This window comes from Schistocerca gregaria, chromosome X, assembly GCF_023897955.1.
Source record: "Schistocerca gregaria isolate iqSchGreg1 chromosome X, iqSchGreg1.2, whole genome shotgun sequence".
In the NCBI taxonomy this organism is placed as follows: Eukaryota; Metazoa; Arthropoda; class Insecta; order Orthoptera; family Acrididae; genus Schistocerca; species Schistocerca gregaria.
Genome location: NC_064931.1, coordinates 690,701,398 through 690,726,198, shown reverse-complemented (window position 1 = coordinate 690,726,198; position 24,801 = coordinate 690,701,398). Strand labels below are relative to the sequence as shown.

The following is a 24,801-nucleotide window of genomic DNA, read 5'->3' as shown; positions in this document are numbered from 1 at the left end:
TTTCACCATACTGGCAGACAGTTATGAAAAACATCTTAAATAATGGAATCAATTACTTAGAAAAATAAATCAGGCTTAAATTTCTTTAAGCAATGTATTATTGTTTAAAATATGTATTTCTTGACTTTATTAAAGCCAAATCATCATTACTTCATAGATTACCCTTTTACATTCGTTGGATTAAATAGCAAAACATTCTTTGTCATTTTTGCAACATATTTTACCATGCAAAGTGTGAAATTTTGTAGGGAAAAACTGAGTTTTTCTGGAATTTGTAGTGTTGTAAATGACTTAGTATGCCCTACTAAACAAAACTTTGCAGCCATGAGGTGGTCTTAGCTGGGGAGAAAAAAATTAATGGAGTTATGCACAGCCCACGATTAAATGTCTATCAATGACTGTAATTTTTAAATTAGTGGTATTTGTGTGGTCTTCAGTTGAACGACTGGTTTTAGGCAGCTCTCTGTGCTAGTCTGTCTGGTGCAAGCTGCTTCATCTCTGCAGAACTACTGAAAGCTAAATCCATTTCAACTTCTTTACTGTATTCAAGCCTTGGTCTCCCTATACAATTTTTACCCTCAACGGCTTCCCTCCATTACCAAACTCATGATTCTATCAGGTCTCAGATGTTTCCAATCATCCCAACATTATTTTTTTTCAGCTTGTGCCATAAAACATTCTTCTCCCAGTTAAACTCCCTACCTTCTCATTCGTTATCTGATCTACCCAAACAAACTTCTGCTTTCTTCTACAGCAGCATACACTACTGGCCATTAAAATTGTTACACCAAGAAGAAATGCAGATGATAAATGGATATTCATTGGAAAAATATTTTATACTAGAACTAACATGCGATTACATTTTCACGCAATTTGGGTGTGTAGATCCTGAGAAATTAGTACCCAGAACAACCACCTCTGGCAGTAATAATGGCCTTGATACAGCTGGGAATTGAGTCAAACAGAGCTTGGATGGCATGTACAGGTGCAGCTGCCCATGCAGGTTCAACACGATACCACAGTTCATCAAGAGTAGTGACTGGCGTATTGTGACGGGCTAGTTGCTCGGCCACCACTGATCAGACGTTTTCAATTGGTGAGAGATCTGGAAAATGTGCTGGTCATTGCAGCAGTCAAACATTTTCTGTATCCAGAAAGGCAAGTACAGGACCTTCAACATGCGGTTGTGCATTATCCTGCTGAAATGTAGGGTTTCGCAGGATCGAATGAAGGTAGATACATGGGTCACGACACACCTGAAACTTAAAGTTCACTGTTCAAAGTGCGGTCAATACAAACAAGAGGTGACCGAGACGTGTATCCAATGGCACCCCATACCATCACGCAGGGTGATACGCCAGTATGGTGATGAGAAATACACTCTTTCAATGTGCATTCACCGCGATGTCACCCAACACAGATGCGACCATCATGATACTGTAAACAGAACCTGGATTCATCCAAAATAATGACGTTTTGCTATTCGTACACCCAGGTTGGTTGTTGAGAACACGATTGCAGGCAGTCCTGTCTGTGATGCAGCGTCAAGGGGAACCACAGCTATGGTCTCCGAGCTGATAGCCCATGCTGCTGCAAATGTCATCGAACTGATCGTGCAGATGGTTGTCGTCTTGCTAACGTCTCCACCTGTTGACTCAGGGATTGAGACGTGGCTGCAAGATCCATTACAGCCATGTCGATAAGATGCCTGTCACCTCAACTGCTAGGGATACGAGGCCACTGGGATCCAGCACAGCATTCCGAATTACGCTCCTGAACCCACTGATTCCATATTCTGCTAACAGTCATTGGATCTCTAACAACGCGAGCAGCAATGTCACGATACGATAAACCGCAATCGCGATAGGCTACAATCCAACCTTTATCAAAGTCGGAAATGTGATGGTACTTGTTTCTCCTCCTTACGTGTGGCATCACAGCAACTTTTCACCAGGCAACACCGGTCAACTGCTGTTTGTGTATGAGAAACCGGTTGGAAACTTTCCTCATGTCAGCACGTTGTAGATGTTGCCACTGGTGCCAGCCTTGTGTGAATGCTCTGAAAAGCTAATCATTTGCATATCACATCATCTTCTTCCTCTTGATTAAATGTCACATCTGTAGCACATCGTCTTCGTGATGTGGCAATTTTAATGGGTAGTAGCGTATTTCAAAAACTACTACTCTCTTCTTGTCTTAACTGTTAACAGTCCACATTTCACTTTTGTACAAGACACTTATTAAACTGAAATCAGATGTTGACAAATTCCTATTTTTCAGAAATGCTTTATTGCTACTGCCAGCATGCATTTCATATCCTCTGCACTTCAGTCATAGCATTCGCATTGGACAGAATTATGGTGTCATCGGCACACCATCAAGTTTGCATTTCTTCTCCATTAACTTAGATTCCCTTTTGAAATCCCTCCTGTGTCTCCTTCACTGCTTGCAATAACATCAGGGATAGCCTAAAGTCTTGTCTCATTCACTCTAAAATTACGACATTCCTTTTTGTGTCCTTTGACTCTAAGTAACTGCACTCTGTTTTCTGTACAAGTTGTAAATGTACTTTTGCTCCCTGTATTTTACCCCTGCTTTCTTCATAATTTCAGCGAGTGTAGTGCAGTCGGCACTCTCAAAAGCTTTATCTAAATCTACAATTGCCATAAACATAGGTTTGCTTTTCATCAACCCACCTTCAATTATAAGTCACAGGGTCAGTATTGCTTCCCTGAGGTAGGTTTCTACCAGTTTTTCCATTCTCTTGGAAACAATTCCTGACAATAATTTGCTCCCATGACTTATTACACTGATGGCTCAGTAGTATTCACACTTGTTACCATCTGCCTTATTTGGAACTGGAATTATTAAATTCTTCCTGACGTCTGATAGCATTCTGTATCAAGTGCTATAGTTTTGTCATGTCTGTCTCGCCAAATGATCTCATATTTCTGAGGGAATGTCATTTATTTCAGGGGCCGTGTTTTCACTTAGATCATTCAATGCTCAGTCACATTCTTTTTGGAGGATCATATCTCCCATCTCATCTTCACCTACTTCATATCTTTTCTTTCTGCAACATGGTCCTGAAGTTTGTTTCCTTGATGTAGACCCTTTATAAAGGGTGTTTCAAAAATGACCGGTATATTTGAAACGGCAATACAAACTAAACGAGCAGCGATAGAAATACACCGTTTGTTGCAATATGCTTGGAACAACAGTACATTTTCAAGCAGACAAATTTTCGAAATTACAGTAGTTACAATTGTCAACAACAGATGGTGCTGCGGTCTGGGAAACTCTATAGTACAATATTTTCCACATATCCACCATGCGTAGCAATAATATGGCGTAGTCTCTGAATGAAATTACCCGAAACCTTTGACAACGTGTCTGGCGGAATGGCTTCACATGCAGATGAGATGTACTGCTTCAGCTGTTCAATTTTTTCTGGATTCTGGCGGTACACCTGGTCTTTCAAGTGTCCCCACAGAAAGAAGTCACAGGGGCTCATGTCTGGCGAATAGGGAGGCCAATCCACGCCGCCTCCTGTATGTTTCGAATAGCCCAAAGCAATCACACGATCATCGAAATATTCATTCAGGAAATTAAAGACGTCGGCCGTGCGATATGGCCGGGCACCATCTTGCATAAACCATGAGGTGTTCGCAGTGTAGTCTAAGGCAGTTTGTACCGCCACAAATTCACGAAGAATGTCCAGATAGCGTGATGCAGTAATCGTTTCGGATCTGAAAAATGGGCCAATGATTCCTTTGGAAGAAATGGCGGCCCAGACCAGTACTTTTTGAGGATGCAGCGACGATGGGACTGCAACATGGGGCTTTTCGGTTCCCCATATGCGCCAGTTCTGTTTATGGACGAAGTCATCCAGGTAAAAACAAGCTTCGTCAGTAAACCAAATGCTGCCCACATGCATATCGCCGCCATCAATCCTGTGCACTATATCGTTAGCAATGGTAGCGGTGCTGAGGGGTTGCCACGTTTGAATTTTGTATGGATAGGTGTGTAAACTCTGGTGCACGAGACGATACGTGGACGTTGGCATCATTTGGACCGCAGCTGCAACACTGCGAACGGAAACTCGAGGCCGCTGTTGGATCACCTGCGTTGCCCTCTGTGGTTGCCGTATGCGGTTGCCCTACCTTTCCAGCACATTCATCCGTCATATTCCCAGTCTGTTGAAATTTTTCAAACAGATCCTTTATTGTATCGCTTTTCGGTCCTTTGGTTACATTAAACCTCCGTTGAAAACTTCGTCTTGTTGCAACAACACTGTGTTCTAGGTGGTGGAATTCCAACACCAGAAAAATCCTCTGTTCTAAGGAATAAACCATGTTGTCCACAGCACACTTGCACGTTGTGAACAGCACACGCTTACAGCAGAAAGACGACATACAGAATGGCGCACCCACAGACTGCATTGTCTTCTATATCTTTCACATCACTTGCAGCGCCTTCTGTTGTTGAAGATTGTAACTACTGTAATTTCGAAAGTTTGTCCGCCTGAAAATGGACTGTTGTCCCAAGCATATTGCAACAAACGGTGTATTTCTATCGCTGCTCGTTTAGTTTTTATTGCCGTTTCAAATATACTGGTCATTTTAGAAACACCCTGTATATTACTATACATTTCAGATCTTCCTTCTTTGCTTAATAATGGCTTGCCATTCCAGCCATTTTATTGGTAATATTCCATCTTCACTCACATCATCATTACTTTTTAATTATTGTCCACCACCTTTCAGACATACGATTTCATTTTCAGGACTATATAGACAAAATGGGTGTTACACCTACTTCAGTTTTTCACGTAGCAGTGGCAGAATGATACTGTTAGTTTTATGAGAAATCTGTACTGGGTAAGATTAAAGATAGAAATGAAGTATTGAAACATATTACCTGTGTGTAAATCCAACTGGTGTCCACACTAAAATACTGCATGTGCACACTGGCTAACACCAAATGAGCTAGGCCGTCCCTAAAGCCAGACCTTTATTTTACTTGCTGGTTACAAATGTGGAGACAAATGGCCAAAACTATGGGACATTCAGTCCTTTCTTGCCAACTAAATCTACAAGGAATTATCCAATGTTACCTGTCAAAATTTCTTTTATGTAATATCACTGAAGTGTTTTTAGTCCATGAAACCCATGCATAAAATGAAGAAGATCTTTATAGAAGAGAAAGGATATATACCTACCCTAGACTTCTGGATTGGATCACTTTGGTACAGTTTATAGAGGCAGAGGAGTCAGATAGTTGGCAGAGTCACCCAATTCCAAACAGCAGTTGTGGAACCTTCATCTGCACGTAGGACGATTAGGCCAGGATTTGTTTTTACATTGTGTATCACTTTCCTTTCTTCTGCTGATATGTTGGTGTTGTGAGAAAGGAACCTATGTAAGGACAGTGAGGCCACACTGGAGTTAGGGAATTCCTGGAAGGTGACCAGGGAGTAGTTAGTTGGAAGAGAGGAATGGTCACGGTTGGATGGCGATATGAACTGGGAGAGGCAGGGTTCAGTGTTGGGATTAGGTTGGCTTTGGTTAGAGGTATTAGTAGCAAGAAAGTGTTTCCATTGCAGGGGCTGGGAGAAGGAGGGTATGCCTTTGACATGGGCACCAACATGGCACACTCCTACGCCAACTTGTTTATGGGCCATTTAGAGGAAACATTCCTTGTCCCCAAAAATGCCAAACACTTAGACTGGTTCAGGTTCATTGGTGATATCTTCATGATTTGGACTCAGGGCCAAGACTCTCAGTTTTGATTCCTTCACAACCTGAACACCTTTTCTCCCATCCACTACACCTGGTCCTCCTCAAACCAGTGTGCCACCTTCTTACACATTAACCACCTCCTCTCTGATGGCTCCACCCACATCTCTGTCCACATTAAATTCACCACCCACCAACAGCAGCTGAATTTCGACTGCTGTCATCCCTTCCACACCAAAATACCTCTCATACATCGTGGCCACCTGGAGAGACTGTGTCTGCAGTGGTGAGAACTCCCTTGCTCAGTATGCTTACAGTGTCACCAAGCTCTTCACAGACCGGTACTATCCCACAGACCCAATCCACAAATTCATCTCCCATGCCATTTCCATTAACAACCCCCAATCCTCCCACCACCCCCAACAACCAGCTACAAAGGAGTAACCCCTTTGTCACTCACTGCCACCCAAGACTGGAACAAGTGGATGACATCCTTCATCAAGACTTTGATTACATATCATGATTCTCTGAAATGAGGGACATCCTATCCAAGATCCTTCCTACTGTCCCTGAAGTGGTGTCCTGTTACCCACCTAACCACAACAACATCCTAGTCCATCCCTACACCACTTCCAATCCTAACCCTTTTGGCACAGGGATCATATCCCTGTGGAAAACCCAGCTGCAAGACCTGCCCAATCCACACAAACCCACCACTTCCTAATCCAATCCTGTCGCAGGCTTATACTACCACATCAGAGGCTGGGCCATGTGTGAAAGCAGCCCTGTCAAGTACCACCTGTGCTGCAATCATCGCACAGAAATTTGCAGTGGTATAACAGCCACCCAGCTGTCCATCAGGATGAACGGCCGCTGCCAGACCGTGACCAAGAGCAAAGTAGCCTACCGTGTGGCACAACATGCAGCTGAACATAATTTGGTTATCTCAATGGCTGCTTCATTAATAAAGCCATGTGGTTTTCCCCCCTCCACCACCAAGTTTTTTATACTGTGCAGATGGGATTTATCTTACAAAATACTATACTTAATTTCTGTCTATGATTTCATTTGGGATTATTTTTTGGGATAACTTAACAAGCCAAGCTAATGTTTTCTGTCTACAAAGATGTATAATAAGAATTATTTGTGGTGTGAACTTAAGAACATCCTGTGGAGGCCTATTTAGAGAACTAGGGATATTAACTACAGCTTCCCAACATGGAATCAAGATCAGAAATAAGAAATAACTTCACAAAGATTTAAAGTCACTTACTTTGATCAAAATCGTGTGCGTGTGGGGGGGGGGGGGGGGGGGCACACGTGCACGCATTTGCTAATAATATAAAGTAATATGAATATTAGTACAATTTGTCTTCTGTACAAACTTAGCGCAGTAACACAGTCATTGTTAAGTGTCATAAAATGATTATGATATCCAGTGTTTATTGCCTTTTAAATGGAAGAATGTCTAAAATTTTTTGACATATTCCACATCCAAGATTACCATTCCACTTGGATCTCTGGAAGGTACCTTAGCATACTCTTCTTTGTTTTTCACTGTAAATATTTATTGTGTATTCTAGTTCTTGTGACATGTTCTACATCCTGGAGTATTTACTCACTACGGATCAATTGTAGTGAAAAGTAGATCCAATCTAACCTAAATATATTCTCCATTACCAGAATTATCCTGGCCTATGGTACCCTACCATTCCCACACCATCAGCCCAACAGTTTCCACTCCCTCCCTACTCTCGCCTCCCACCCTCTGCCAACACACCCAACCATATTTCCCCTTCCCTTCTTATCTCCTTTTTTTTGCTCCCCACCACAGCCTCCCAATGCTGCCCTGTTGGCATTCTAGTCTCTGTACACTACTCTTGACAGCACTCTTCTCTTCCCCCACCTGTACCCTGCTATCTCTTCCCTTTACCCATCCCTCTTCCTTTACTGACCAAGGCCTTAGCCAAAAGCTAAAGTGTCTTTTCGTTGTGCCTGTCTCCAATGCAATGTGTCATCTTTATGATCTTTTTCTTATTATGTTGATATTTAAAATATATAGATATAAGAAATTACAAAGTAACATTTTCAAAATTAGTATACAATGATAGTAAATGGTTACATTTTTGGGTGCACGTATAGATGACAGTTTCATCAAGGAAGAACACGTTCTGCATCTTATTAAGCAATTATGCTAAGTTCAGTGAGCACATACTTTCACTATAAGTCCAAGAATAAGCACATCAGAAATTTATCTAACCATTTTCTTTCAGTAATAAAATATAATAATAATCTGGGAAACCCATTTCTTTGCAAATTTTCAACTGCTCTTAGTGTGTACACATGCATCTGTAAAAGTTAGTATGGACAATTTTCTAACAATTTATTATTATTATTATTATTATTATTATTATTATTATTATTATTATTATTAATATTATTAATATTAATATTTATTCACCTTTTTAAAATTTTATATGTAATCGGTGTCATCTAATAAAAGTTAGATATACAGTGTACACAAATTGCCTGCATAATATTATATATCTAATTTTATAATATATACTCCTTTCATAAAATGAACCATCAAAATTCAATATCATTTATTGCACTCTCTTGAACTGTATAAAATACTTTACTTTTTATCCATTTTGCTACTTTTACTTTAAATTTATCCATGGGCATAGTATGCACACTTTTGGGTAATTGGTTAAAAAATGTGGGTGTTAGATACTAATAGCTGCAGTGAATCTTCAACAGTCTGGCAAAAGGGATGTCAATTGTATGCCCATTTCCATTGTGAATGCATTGCCATCCTAAGGTCAAAGTTATTTAAATTTTCTTTGGCATATATCTGGCAACTATAAATATACAAGCCAGGACTGCCTTTATTTTTAATTCTTTAAAATGCTGCCTGCATGAGTCTCTGGGTGGTAGTCCTACAAGGCACCTGATTGCCTTTTTTTGCCATTTAAACACAGCCTTTGAAATCGGGCAGTTTCCTCATAGTATAATCCCATAAGTGAGATGAGAGTCGAAGAAGGCGAAGTATGCATATAGTAGGAGTGTTCTACTAACAGAGCCTCGCAGTTTATGTAACAAGAAGATTACACATGAGAGTTGTTTGCATAGCATGCCCGTGTGAGTTTCTCAGTTAAGTTTTTGATCGACGTGGAACCCTAGTAGTTTTACAGACTGAGTATGAATCTGTCATTGGCTTTGCATTTTGATGTCTTTATTTCAGACCTGTTTTCTGGCTAGTTTGTACATATTTTATCTGCTTAACTATGTTGAGACCTGTCATGATACATGAGTGTAACTATTTGTAACTTGTTTAATTGTGATGTGTACCATTCTTTTATTCTTTTGGTTTTGTGGAGGTGTTACTTTTGTGGGTTCTTTCGTACTGTTTATTGGAGGTTTCTTCAAATATTTGAACTACTACATCTAGGAATTTAATGGTTGACTCATAAGCTTTAGTAACTTATGTGATTACTTCATCCCAGCCTATTTGTTTTAACCTGGATTTTAAATAGAAGAGCTTTTTTCATTTACTCTTCTATTGTTCTACCTGGCTCATCTGAATAGCTTCCTATTTTATTATGTAGTGGAAGCTTAAGCCAATGCCCATCATGATCAGAAATGCCTAATTTAATTATGTTGCTCTCACTTTCATTTATTTGAAAATTACTCATTATGTTGTCCAGACATGCATTGTCTCATGGGCGTATAGTTTATGCAGCAAAAGTTAAGTGCTCTTAATGCGTTAAGTAGATAGTTTACAGTTTTGCTTTTAATTCTAATGTCTACATTTATATCACTGAATATGAAACTCTGCACCTTTTACTTCTTGATGAGGACTACTTTAAGTTTTTCAAGACTCTGTACAAACAAGTCCTCATTTTGGTCAGGGGTGCAACACACAGTTACAACTACTATACCTATAGTTGGAAACAATACAGCTGCATGTTTCAAAATATGTTTCAGTACATAAACTACTTATATCTATAGCTTCACATATTAATTTCAGTCTCTCACAAATATATATGGCTATACCACCGTGCTTCATGCTAGTTCTACAGTACCCTGTAGCTAGTTCATAACCATTATGTTAACAATAGCTTGTGAACTGTTCCCAAACACTATGATGTGCCTTGCAACTGTTCCATGGAACGTTGCCCAATCAACCCAGAAAAGTAGTTCAGAGATTACTCCTTTAAGGAATATATGCCTCTTGATTGCCAGCCTTGAACTTATCCTCATACTGGACTGACAGCATGCTCTGTGAAGAACTGTGGGCGAGTTTTTTAATTAGTTGGTTTCACATTCCTTGGATCATTTTTACAATTAATCTTAATGGTTTGGAATGTATCATTTTAGATCATTCACATTACACATTCTTATGTAAATATGGCTACACGCTGATCATTTACAAGTTTTGATTTTAATACAGTGTGAATTAATAATTCCTAAGAACTACCTTTTACAGATTTTTAAAATCTGTAGATTAAAAAGAGTTGTCAAGGAAAAAGTTTTTCAGTTGAGATGATGTTAAATTTGGGAACAGATATCTCTCAGAATTTGGTAAGTGATCAAAAATTTTGGTGCAGAGTAGTGCACCACATTTTTGTGCTATAGGCAACCTTAACATGGAACAATGAATGTCATTTTTTTTCCCTTCTGGCATTCTAATTATGTACTCCATTGTTCCTTTTTAACTGTAGTGGGTTACTTACAAAAAAACTTCACAAGGGGATAAATATATTGTTAAGCAATTGTCAAAATGCCTAACTTCTTGAACAGACATCTATAAGATAATCATGGGAGAGCACCCGCCACAATTTGCAATGATTTGAAGTGAAATGTGGTTGAACTACATTATTTTGCAACATCTAAAATGTGTTTCTTCCGATTTAAATTCTCATCAGTATGTACATCTAGTTATTTGGATATTTCCACCCAATTTATTATTTCCTCATGATGTTTTAACGTTATCATTTGTGTAGTGCCTACAGATGTGTAGAACTTAATGTGTTTGATCTTTTTGAAATTGAGACACACATTATGCAGAAAACCACTCAATAATACTTTTCCCAACATTACTTATCCTTTCTTCTGTTGCTGTATGTATGTATGTATGTATGTATGTATGAACGTATGCATGTGTGTAGATTACAATACAAATATCATCTGCAAAAAGAACTAATTCTGTTTATTCTACACTAGACGGAAGGTTGTTTACATGTATCAGAAACAACAGAGTCCTAACACTGAGTCTTGTGGAATCCTGTAAGTGATTTTCCCCAGTTAGAAGATTGTCCCTTAATTACATTGGGTGAATTATCTGCATTCCGTTGATTATACATGACATTATCTATTACTTGGCCATCAATTCCACAAAATCTCAGTTCTTCTAGGAGAATATTGCAGCTCACACAGTCAAATGCCATAGATAGGTCACAGAAAATGCCAACCAGCTAGGTTTGTAAAATTTGGCGAGTTAACATTTAAATGGCATTCGCAGTTGAGCAACTCTTCTGAAATTCAAACCACGATTTTTCTGAGGTTATCTTTCTCACTCTCCTACTAGAGCCCCAAACTTAACTTATTTTTTACCTATTGACCATAGTAGTATCCATGTGTAAGATAAAATGAACAGTTATCTCTTCAGTTTTGACTGCAACATGTGTCTAAGATACACTGGATATGAACAAAAGCAGTGTATTGATCACAGTACAAGACTCAAGTCAAGAATGACAATTCTTCAGGTATGCCATATACAGCAGAAGCCAGTCATTGATGATTGGACCCCACATATCTACCAAATCACACATTGCTGATTGCTACATTTTATCTGCTATTCCACATACTTCCAAACATTTTGAGGGGATTAAGATCGGGAGATTTAGTAGGTGATAGGATACCTTAGTGTATGTTGTGTAGGTATAGAGGAAACAGAAACACTTTGTCACTGAAGATGTTTAAAAAAATGTCCTTGTCCACATTTACAGTAGTGTCAGCGAGTTGCTCCAAGTAATAGTACAAAAAGCATCACAGAAACACCTCTGGCCTGGTGCCAAAAAGCTAACATTTTATTATTTGTATTTACTGTTTAAATATTAAGATACTGATCCAATCATGCTGACAGCATTACTTGCACAGAGAACTTGTTAATACTAATTTCAATATCACTCAAATCATCAGGAAAAATTTTAGTTACTGTCAGTGCTTACTGACAAGAGGGACGAACCAGTCATAAGCGTGCCCTCAGAGGGCAAGTGCCAAACTGCTAAGATGATTTTTGGAGAAGGCAATACGTGAATCGGTATGTAAAACGTAATATTGTGTTAAGATGGAATAATTTGTTAGAGTTACCCCAGATGATAGTCTTGTGACAGTTTGTGTTAATCATCTGTGGAGATATTTACTGTGTCTTTTGCAGTGCTCTAGAAATGATCATCACCTGGTAACTTTTGTCATGAATAATGACAGAAACTCTCAGAATCTTTTCCTTGGTTTTTTGCTTTTATAAATAGCTATAAAATCCAGTGGCATGCCAATTCTCTTTAATTTCGATTTTAATAGCACCTAATTCTTTCCCATTTGCTACTTTGTTACGCATTGTTTACTGCATACAGGTCAGAGCCTGTGGCCAACAGTTAAATATTTACAAGATGAGAAGTCAGCAAGTTACCTCCAGTTATGCTAAGGATAGCAAGCAGGGGCACTATTTACTGAAACCCATCATGTTTGTTAATCCTGGCACGTTTTTCATGGGAAGTGATATTAAGGAACCCACTGTGTAGCATTTGAGGGTAACAGCTTGCACATTTTGGGAATTATACTTAACATACTTTCACGAATACTTCACAAACTCATTGAGTTATTGGTGCACTCTACATGAGGCACCATTTGAAAAGAGGCACTGAAACAGAAAAGAAAAGAGGGAAAGCCAAAATACTCTATTCGGTCATCCAAAATACGGTCCTGGAAATGGAAAAAAGAACACATTGACACCGGAGTGTCAGACCCACCATACTTGCTCCGGACACTGCGAGAGGGCTGTACAAGCAATGATCACACGCACGGCACAGCGGACACACCAGGAACCGCAGTGTTGGCCGTCGAATGGCGCTAGCTGCGCAGCATTTGTGCACCGCCGCCGTCAGTGTCAGCCAGTTTGCCGTGGCATACGGAGCTCCATCGCAGTCTTTAACACTGGTTGCATGCCGCGACAGCGTGGACGTGAACCGTATGTGCAGGTGACGGACTTTGAGCGAGGGCGTATAGTGGGCATGCGGGAGGCCGGGTGGACGTACCGCCGAATTGCTCAACACGTGGGGTGTGAGGTCTCCACAGTACATCGATGTTGTCGCCAGTGGTCGGCGGAAGGTGCACGTGCCCGTCGACCTGGGACCGGACCGCAGCGACGCACGGATGCACACCAAGACCGTAGGATCCTACGCAGTGCCGTAGGGGACCGCACCGCCACTTCCCAGCAAATTAGGGACACTGTTGCTCCTGGGGTATCGGCGAGGACCATTCGCAACCGTCTCCATGAAGCTGGGCTACGGTCCCGCACACCGTTACGCCGTCTTCCGCTCACGCCCCAACATCGTGCAGCCCGCCTCCAGTGGTGTCGCGACAGGCGTGAATGGAGGGACGAATGGAGATGTGTCGTCTTCAGCGATGAGAGTCGCTTCTGCCTTGGTGCCAATGATGGTCGTATGCGTGTTTGGTGCCGTGCAGTTGAGCGCCACTATCAGGACTGCATACGACCGAGGCACACAGGGCCAACACCCGGCATCATGGTGTGGGGAGCGATCTCCTACACTAGCCGTACACCTCTGGTGATCGTCGAGGGGACACTGAATAGTGCACGGTTCATCCAAACCATCATCGAACCCATCGTTCTACCATTCCTAGACTGGCAAGGGCACTTGCTGTTCCAACAGGACAATGCACGTCCGCACGTATCCCGTGCCACCCAACTTGCTCTAGAAGGTGTAAGTCAACTACCCTGGCCAGCAAGATCTCCGGATCTGTCCCCCATTGAGCGTGTTTTGGACTGGATGAAGCGTCGTCTCACGCGGTCTGCACGTCCAGTACGAACGCTGGTCCAACTGAGGCGCCAGGTGGAAATGGCATGGCAAGACATTCCACAGGACTACATCCAGCATCTCTACGATCGTCTCCATGGGAGAATAGCAGCCTGCATTGCTGCGAAAGGTGGATATACACTGTACTAGTGCCGACATTGTGCATGCTCTGTTGCCTGTGTCTATGTGCCTGTGGTTCTGTCAGTGTGATCATGTGATATATCTGACCCCAGGAATGTGTCAATAAAGTTTCCCCTTCCTGGGACAATGAATTCACGGTGTTCTTATTTCAATTTCCAGGAGTGTAGTTTAATCTACTGATATTGTAACATAGTCCCTCCTTTCAATCATTGTATGAATGTCGATAAAACAGATATTTAGATAACTGATCATGGAAAAGAATAGCACCTAATCGACTGATAGTGGTGAGACCTAGGGACCAGATGAGATACTTATAAGATTCTACGAAGATTATGCAACACAACTCATTCCCCTGTAGCAGCAGTCTATTGTAGATCAGTGGAGCAAAGAAGAGTACCCAGTGAATGGAAAACACACAGGTCATTCCAGTTTTCAAGAAGGGCAATAGGACAGATGCACACAATTCTACACCTACATTGTTAATGTCAGTCTGTTTTATAATTTTGAAATATTTTTTATGTTTAAGAATCATGACTTTTTGGATAGAAAAAATCTCCTCTATTAAAGTTAACACTGATCTTATGAAATTCAACTTGCTTTGTTCCTCCATGAGATCCATACCGTGCATACAACAGCACTCACGTGGATGCTGTGTTGCTTTATTTTAAGAAGGCATTCGACACTGTCCTACACTGCCATTTAGTGAAAAAATTATGTTCTTAAAAAGAACTGGATTAGATTTGTTACTGGATTGAAGACAGGCAGTACTGAACGCATCACTCTTAGTAGAACAAAATCAATAACTGTAAAGGTAATTGCCAGAGTTCCCCAAGGAAGTGTTACAGGACCATTACTGTTTACATTCTATATGAAGGATCTTAGAGTAGCATGGAGAGCTGCATCAAACCAGTCTCAGGACTGAAGACCCCAACAACAATGAAGGGTCTAGAGGAAAGTGATGGTTGCTCCTCAAGACTGTTCACAGATGATGCAATTGTGTGTACGAAAGTATCAATGCCAGGTAACGGCATCAATTTGCAGAATGACTTGCAGAGGACTGATGAATGGTACAGCCTGACAGTTAAACATGAACGTAAATAAATTAACATATTGTGTATTCATAGGGAAAGAAAGTCACTACTGCACAACTACACAACTGATGAGAAACTGCTGGAAACATTACCTACTGTAAAACATCTAGCGTAATTATACAGAATGACTCAAAGTGAAATAGTCACATGAAACCAATAGCAGGGGAAGAAGACGCCAGATTGATAGGAAGTATCTTAAGAAAATGTAACTGATACATGAAAGAAGTGGCTTAAAAGGCACTTGTTCCACCAGTTATCAAGTGTTATTTTTATCAATATGGGTTCCTTCCAGTGAGGGAGAAGGACGACCACTGACACAGTGACAGTGCTTCCTCTCTAAACTGATTTACACTGTACTCTGTTCACTGGATTACTTTACAATGAATAATCTATAAATAACATTTAATGCGCAAGAATGATTTTTTCCTCCCAATTCTCCATTTACAAAATATTGAAAATTATTCACTGCTATCTCCATTCTCCTTTAGTGGCATCAGTCTAGAGCCTGATCAATCCCCATGCTATGTGTAGTGTTCTAATAACTTTTAATTATCTTAATAGCTTGGAAACACAAATATACATTAAAAACTTACTTTGTCACTGCCCAGTACACAGTCATCTGCCAGATGTTGTACACACAGTACAACATTGCAGCCCAATCCAATGTAGTGAGCAGCCTGCAAGAAACTTTTAATTAACAACCCAAATTGATCTTGCTGGTACCACTACCCCAACCAAATAACAACTATTGTCTACAGTGCGCGCGCGCACACACGCACACACACACACACACACACACACACACACACACACACACACACACACCCCTTATTAATATACTCCCTTAGAAACACGAGAAAAATGTTTTGTCATTCTTACAACAAGTTTTAATGCCTTTGTCAAATGGAAACCAATTGCAATTTATATGTAACTCAATTTGATATCAATAGTCCAGAAACCAGTTCTTCACCATATAGAGAAATTACAATCAAATACAAATAAATAAATAAATAAATAGAAATGTTTATTCCACCTTTGAGCATATTTACATGCAACTGGTGTCATCAGGTTAACACAATAGTAGCAATATAAACTACGACATATGTCATTAACTACAATATAATACTCCAAGATGGATAAATACATATTTATGCAAATGTCAATAAAAACAATAAGTTTCCTAATGGATCAGTTACAAGATAAATGAACTACATAGTTGAGTGAATGACAGATAAATAATAAAACAGATAATTAATCATAAGTACATGAAACCGTAATAATATAGTTCCACAATGTGACATATTCACAGTTTGCAGTTGATTTATTGTTCATTCTCATGAGGAAAGTGAGTCATTTGTCACATACTCTTAGGACTCTTGACCACAGTAAATTTCTTTAGTTCTCATCCACCTCGAAATACTTAGTTTTATATTTATTTACTGGCTCTGTGTAGACATTTTCAGGTAATTTGTTGAAGTAGACAGGACCAAGATATTTTTTACACATGTGTGTCTTTGCAAGCCAAGCATTGGCATATTAACCGTATGTCCACTTCTTATGTTATGGTCATGAACTGTCCTCATGTCAAATTTACTCAGATTCGCTTTAATGAAGACAAGACAGGCCAGGCATTGTCATTATATTTAGTTTTTTTAAATAATCTCAACACGATTCATATGAGCTAAGTCCTGCTATGCACCTTATGGCCTTCTTTTGCCATTTGAACAATAATTTTGAGCCTATGGAGTTGCCCCACAGTAGTGTTCCATAACTCGGGTGGGAATGAAAGACTGCAAAATATGCATATAACAGAAGTTCTTTAGTGACACTGCTCCTCAGTTTGTACTGCAGATAGATGACACATGCCAAATTGCCACATAACTGCACTGTGTGGGTATACCAGCTGAGCATTCAGACCAAATACAATAGCTTTCAGTCTCACTATCATTCTCCCTGCAGTGCATTTGCCTCAAACCAAGTAGTGCATCTTTCCATTTCTGCTGCCATGCTGTGTTGCACATTTTCAAGGTTGGTATCACATGTGATGAGTGTTGTGTCATCAGCATATAGCACTGCATCACATGGTACAACTGCAGGTAAATCATTTATATAAATAATGAAAAGGAAAGGTCAAAGAACAGATCCTTCAGGTATACTCTTTACAACTGGGTGACATTCTGACGCTTGATTATTTACCGTAACTGACTTTTCTATTGTACAAGTAGGCCTGCATTAGGCATACAGCATTCTCTCTCACTCCGTAATGCTAGAAACTCATGAGAATATTGTGGGAGACCATATCAAAAGCTTTCCTGAGGTCCAACACTGTTGCACAGAAATCTTTATTTTCAAAACAATTGTATATTTTTGTTAACATACTCTGAACTGCTTTGACTGTAGAAATGTTGGATCTGAAACAACACTGTGAGGAGAAGGATGTCATTATGGTCAAAATATTGACTCATCTGTTTATGCATGCAGTATTCTATTATTTTTGATACTATGGGTATACGTGATATTGGTTGATAGTTATCTAGAGATGCTGTATCTCCTTTCTTATGTACTGATTTAACTACCGATATTTTTAAACATTCCGGATAATTACCTTCATTTATAATTTTGTTGATTGTTTTAGTCAGTGGTGTTACAATTTGATTTCTGATATATTTAATAACAATTTGAGAGACCATAGTAACCTTATGTTCTAGAATTACTGAGCTTAGCTATCATCATCTCAGTTAACCAAGTCCAGTGAAATTTGTCTGTCTGCTTACTGCTCATTTCTGGCAGCAGTGCCTCTGCCTTACTCACATCCTCCATTATGCTGTTATCTGGTTGAGGACTGACAAAATGTGTATTTAGAATATCAGGTGGAATGTGTGTCTGATATACTTTTATCATAACAGTTTATTTCTGTTTTAATAATTTCCCATGCAGCTTTGCATTTATTCACTGAGTTCAGTATATATGTATCATTTGATTTGCACTTAGCTGCCTTGATTTCAGACCTGTAAATCCTTTTCACTTCCATTTATACTTTCTTGTCAGCATTATTGTGGTTGGACCTATCATGATAGAGTAGCATTATGATTCTTATTCTGCTTAGATGTGGGGTGTAACACCTTTTTATATTTCATGGTTTGGTGTAACGATTTTGCTTCGATATTTTCTTGCAGTGTTTAGGACACATGCCTCACAATTTTCAGTTAATAGTTTTAAAATTTTTTTGGTAGATTCGTTCGCACCTCCAATGGTTATTATTTTATTCCATTTTATTGAATTCAGTTTATTTGTCAACTTTTTTTAGCTCTTTAATTGATTAATTTGTCTTACAATTTTTCTACAACCTGTATAAGTTCCAGTTACTTTACTGTTAAGAGTTTGTCTGAGCCATAGTTCCTCATGATCTGAAATGGCTAGCTTGATTGTGTTTAATTCTGTTTTGTTTAAATGAAAATTACATATTATGTTATCTAGACATGCTTCCTGTCCTGTGTATTTGTCATTTACACCACTTAAGTTATGGGATCTCAATGTATTTAGCAAGTGATGAACCTTTATATTCTTAAACCTAATGTCTATTTTGATATCACCAAATATTAGTATTCTGTAATCTTTGTATTTGGGCAGCAAGAGTATCACTTTCTCCAGAAGCTCCACAAAGTAGGGAGTGGTATACTGAAACAATTATAATTTCCTGTTTTGGCAACATTATGGCTGCAGCTTCAAATTTTGCTTCTATGCACAGTGCAATTACATCTATAACTTCGTAGATTAAGTTGACACTATTTTAACATATACAGATACATTGCCGTGTCAAACAACCAAAAGCATAAGTGTACTGTTAATACAGACTAAGTATGTGTGTTTTGGTAGTTTATGTGCACTCAACGGTGAAGTTATCAGTGTCCAATACACTGAGTAATGTGTTTCAAAGATTACTATAGGAACAGGTCCAGTTTATATAACACAATGGAAAATCCTTTTCCCAAAATTCTCATGAGTGTTATTATCCAACAGCATGACTGAATGAAATTAGCAACAACCACAAATATCTACAAGAATATATGTATACATACCACAGCCATAGCAGCAACAGAACGCGAGGTATTTGAGATTATGAACAAAAGAACGTAACTGTTGTCCATAGCAGCTGCCTCCAAAGGAATAAGTCTTTTACTCCACTGACCAACTTTAGGGTTGTGGTATGTTAGGCCATTCTTTCTGTAACATTAACATATAATAATAATAATAATAATAATAATAATAATAATAATAATAATAATACTAATAATAATAACAATAACACAACCTGTTACACAATGTATTACAGAAAAAAAAAATCAGCCACATTAATTGACAATTTTTATTGTTCTTCATACTCTTTAAATTTTCATACTACTCTCACAAAACTTGAGTTAGATATTTAGTTCAGCAAGGACAAGAAATTTCAGATCGAGCCTACATACGCGCAATCTGACTTCAGTGTCATGTAAAACCTGTCTCTGCACTATATGGATAGCTATAAATATGTTCACAATTAGTGGGAAGTTAGTTGTAACTGATTCTTATGTTAACAGGAAAATAACTGTTTTAAATAGTGTTTTTCCATTCTACTGTATCGAATTTATTATCTTTTAAGCAACATTTCACCTTAGATCCTAATTCTGAAACTTAAGTAGATGTGCAAGTCTGAGGAACTGTTAGTTAGTTTAACAATGCTGCCCCTAACCACCACCACCACCACCACCACCACCACCACCACTACTAGCATCACCAATTGAAACACCTCTTAAATTTAGTTTCATTTATGTACTACAGGACCAATAAAAACTTTGTCACATATTCTCATTAGTTACTTTTTCTCAGTAGTAGTCTTAAGCCATCAAAAAGGGACCATAATGATACCTAATTTCCTGTTGTTTTTAGCCTTCACTTTACTCTTTACATTCTCCCATTTTTAATTAGGCATATCAGATTGTATCATTAATATCTTTCACTGTAATAATTTTTCCCATTTGAGAAACTGTGTTGCCATTTCATACACCAATGGCATAAAATGATTGCAGTACAAGATTAAAGCTTTAGTGCCATGCACATAATGAAGTCTGGCTATGAGGTGCCTGGTAATACAGAACTTTAGGGAAACATTCAGGCATATTCTGTAAATACTGCTCCCCAAATTTAATAATTGTTAACAATTTTTTCCATGATATGATGATTGCAGTAAAGTGATTGTTGCCCCCTTGTGAATTCCTTTTTCCATCCCCGATTCACAATTTTGAAAAGTGACTATGAACAGTATGTTTTCATCAATGATTTCATACTTAAGTTGGCAATTGATTCCTCATATATACAGATCTCTGACATTTGTTGTATTGTACTGGAATGTTACTTCAAAGCTGCTGCCATTACAAACTATTTTTAGGAAGTAAATTTCTTTGTAGGGAACATTGTACTAGATTAGATTAGTTTTTTGTTCCATATATCGGTGCTGAGGAGATCCTCGTGGATGTAGAACACGTTAATCTTTTTTTATTTTTTTAAGCTGTAATAACAATACTAATATTATGAATATATACAATACATCATTTGTTTCTATTAAAAAAATTAGTCAATGGAGTAGGAGGACTATATAGGTTATCATGGGATAATGTCACAATAAGTATTTGTCACAAGATGTTCAGCACTGAATCAACCCCAGCATAAAGTAATGCTTTATAATGTATAATATAACTGGCCAGATGAGTAAGCTAAATAAAATACCCAATATCAGATTCATATAGAAGCAGGCAATACACTTTTCAAATTAAATATGTGATACACTGTATTTTATAATGTCACTGTACATGTATGACTTTCTTTCCGTAACACATATTAATCATTATTTAACAAGCTACAGAAGGTAAAGTTCATGATCTTATTTGCTATGAACAATTACAAAGCTACGCAGAGTAAACTTTGATTCAGACAATTTAGTAGTTTCAGATCCAGGAAGAAAAAAATGTTTATGTAATTTAATTTTTATGTAAAATACAGAAATTTATACTATAATAGTGTCTGGAAAGCAACAAGGTCTATCATTCAAAATTCAAACATTTCAAATATTCACAACCTTTGAGACAATTTTAAAGATCGGTTTATGTACAAATTACTAATACTTTGACATTGGAATGTTTATAAATGAAAGCAATAAAAATTGTAGATTTATCCACAGTTTGTATACTTCTTATATCACTGTCTGAACATAAAATGCCAACAGTTTTTATACAGCAGCAATTATTATGTAATAAAGTACGATTATTTCAGATGTTTTGGTTACCCACATGGAACATGTTATCACACTTGAAACTTTACAAGTATTTGTCATTGATAATATCTATATTTAAAAATGGCAGTAACAAATAATTTATCTGTGAGACTTATGAAAGTATTTGAAGAATAAAACTAGGTGCACTAGAGTGCCAATCAATTGCAGTTTGTAAGTTAAGATGTAATTCTTTTATCAGTTGTGGACCAACTTTAAGACATTGACCATTATTGTTTTTGACAAAAATGTGCATTTGACAAAAAAATGTTTGTTTCATTCCATAGTCTGCATTATGACCCGAACCTCTCGCAGACCCAAACTGATGTGTTATTTTCAACAACTACCTAGGTATCTTATAAATTCTGCATAATAGTCCTATATCAACATTACATGCAAATTTTTTTTTAATTAATGGGACCGTTGCAGCTGTATAATTAGCTGTAGAGAGGAGGTATGTCAAGTGTTACAAGGTGTGCTTTTTCAATAATGTATCCTTTATCCTTATGCAAGCCACAGGTGAGATCTGTCACAAGTAAATTGAATTAACACTTTTGAAGTAGCAGAGAACTTCTAAAACTGATTAAATGTGACCATGCCCCAAATATTTTACAGTTCATTTGCATTGCTGACTAGAACTAGCTCGAGAGTATTTCTTCATGAAAATGTTCCCCAGACAAGCTTACGGATTAGGTGCCTGGTCCTTCTAGATGCTCTTTTACCTCTTATGCAGCTATAATTGCACTCTTCGGGAAAAAAATTATGCCAGGGCATCGGTTGGTGAGTAAATTTATTCAACAAATTTCATGCACAAGTTACTGATGTAGTAACAAAGTATCAAGACAAAAATTTGCACGGTGCTACTGCATTTCTGATTGCACTATATTTTCTTTATCTAGAAGAGTAAATTATTTGGCACAGTATTTTAGAACATTATCTTACCAATCCCAATCAAGTCTACCAATATTACTGCTAAAAGGAATAAATGTGCCAAGGAAGTTAGTTGAGTTGTAAATTTCTGTACAGTGGTAGGTGGGAGCATCACAAACACCATACCAAAAGTCCCCACCTGTGGGGATGGGGACACATTTGAAGGTCACTTTATGCTTTTACTGAATAACTAGAAACCTGTAGCTTCTATATTGAATTTCCTACAAAAATGGTCCAATCCATATTTCCCTAGGACCAACAGTTTTTGCATTGCAGGGCATTGAAAAATCATAGACTATTGAAAAGTGTCATAATGGTATAAAATTACTGTTTACTGTTGAATGAAGTGGGTCAAGAACAAATACTTAACGTGTGTGCCACACCTACAGGCAGTACAGTTATATTAGAGGTACATTGTGTTCTGGGTGTGTAAAAGGGTGGAATGTGTGGAGATGGAGGATAGAAGTGCAAGGGAAGTTATGTCACCGGAATGTGTTCTTGCAGTTCCCTCCATTATAAGCCTGCAAACTGAAGAGGGAGCATGTGACTCCCCACCGCATCTCAAGAACTGACTTCAGGGTGTGTCACAAAGTTACACCGACCATTTACAGTGCACCTTAGTAATCACTGGAGACACAGTGCCTGGAAATGTGGGGTGGGGTGTTTATTTTCTACAAAGTGTGTGAACACCACACGGAATGCAGATGCGAGTTACTAACAGTATTAATGCAAGAAGCAGATATGGACAAAATCTACATAAATCTCTGCACACTGTTATGTACTGCTATATGGGAAACTGATTTTTAGTCATCCTGTATATAGCAGCTGTAGCATTCTTCCAGGAAAGTCGCACCACGAGAGCTGCTTGATTTTCATTTTGTAGAAAGATTATGCTTTCCCAGCTTTTGATGTTCAGTTCTGTCAAGTGAGGAGACAAAATTTCTTCACTAATCTCTTGTTTATAAAGTTCAGTTTTTTTAGTTTATTAAATGAGTACTTATTTTCAGCTGTTAAGTGAGCTATTATGTAAAAATGTTCAACAGCTGGAGCTGTCAACTGACTACAGCCTCAGTTCATCGAACTTCTGAAGAGGCCCACAGGCTTAAATTGCCTTCTCCAACAACAAAGGTAGGTTAGCTAGGAGTTATGGAACGTCAGTAAGTCAATGCATTACAGCTGACAACTTTTCTAGACTTGAACATAGTAAGTCCCATCCCATTCCATCAGACATATTCGAACACACCTTGGGGACTGGTGCAGTCACCCAACAAAGTATTGGCCATGCCCAACAGTGCCCAACTTCGATGATCTAACGGGAACCAACGTATCGACCTCAGAGCAGCTGTTGACACTGACTCCACTTGGTGCAGCCAACTCTACAAGTGCCAGCAATTCCTGAAGGGAAGAGGTTTACGCAGTCCACCAGTAACAGAAGTAATGGTGAGAGACAGGCAGTAACTTTCTGCTTATTCATTATGTCCTCACCAAGTGACTGCAACACAATTAGATGGCTTTACAATACACTGCCAATGACAGACTTAGTGAGGGGAGCTATAGACACTAGAAATGAGTGCCAAGTGGAGAAATCTTAACATTTCCAACACATTCTTCTGTTCAAGTTCAATAGAGCAGTGACATTAATGGAGGCAGCTAGAAACATCTGCAACATGTATGGGGATAATGCCATTGGACACAGCACAGAAAGAACAAGATTTTCTCATTGTAAGGAGGATGTTTTGACATTAGTGACTGAATATTCAGGAAGACCTTCTGGGTCTGATGAGGATTGTTTAAATTCATTAACCCACAATGGCCCACATCGGTGTACTCGTGAACTGGCAAATGTTATTAACTGATCATTCCACAATCGTGTGAAATTTGCATGCAATGCGAAAGGTTCTAAAATTGGGTGTACAGGTTCCACATGCTCCAAGCAAAAATCACAATAATCAACAGGTGATAAACTGGCTTATGAACTACACTAACCATTCTTATCATCTATCATTACTGGTGATGAGAAATGGTGTCTGTGTGAACATAAGGAAAAGACAGGAAAGGTTGAGCTCAAACGAAGTAGCACCTCCCTGTACAAAGACATTCAAGCATCCACAAAAGTTATTGTTATGCATCTGGTGGAACAGTGATGGTATGGTGTACTATGAACTGCTTCCCTGTAGTGTAATCATCACTGCTGATATTTATTGTCAACGACTTAGACATCCTGCAGGTGCAATCCATGAACAATGACCAGGAAGACTGCAGGAAGTGATGCTGCTCCATGATAACAGCCACTCAGATTCTGCTAGACTGACAAAAAACACTGCAGAGGGGTTGGGTTAGGAAGTCATCCTACATTAACCTTATTCACCTGATCTTAGACCCTCAGATTTGTCACCTTTTCCACTCTCTATGAAACAACCTACAAGGAACTTCTTTTCCATATGAAAATGTGCTCCAAATATGTCTCAACAAGTTCTTCATCTCAAGACAGTGTG

At 38.6% G+C, this 24,801-nt stretch overlaps 1 protein-coding gene across 4 annotated transcripts in view; it reads right to left on the bottom strand.

Annotated features, from left to right (window-relative positions):
• Nucleotides 1–24,801, bottom strand: part of LOC126297394 (uncharacterized) — a 532,788-nt gene that overhangs the window by 5,201 nt on the left and 502,786 nt on the right. For all 4 annotated transcript variants that reach the window (XM_049988137.1, XM_049988136.1, XM_049988139.1 and 1 more), the window contains exons 13-14: nt 19,149–19,293; nt 15,663–15,746 (exon numbers count right to left, since the gene is read on the bottom strand). In XM_049988137.1, coding sequence (XP_049844094.1) covers nt 15,663–15,746; nt 19,149–19,293 — 229 coding nt within the window. The remainder of the gene's footprint in view (nt 1–15,662; nt 15,747–19,148; nt 19,294–24,801) is intronic.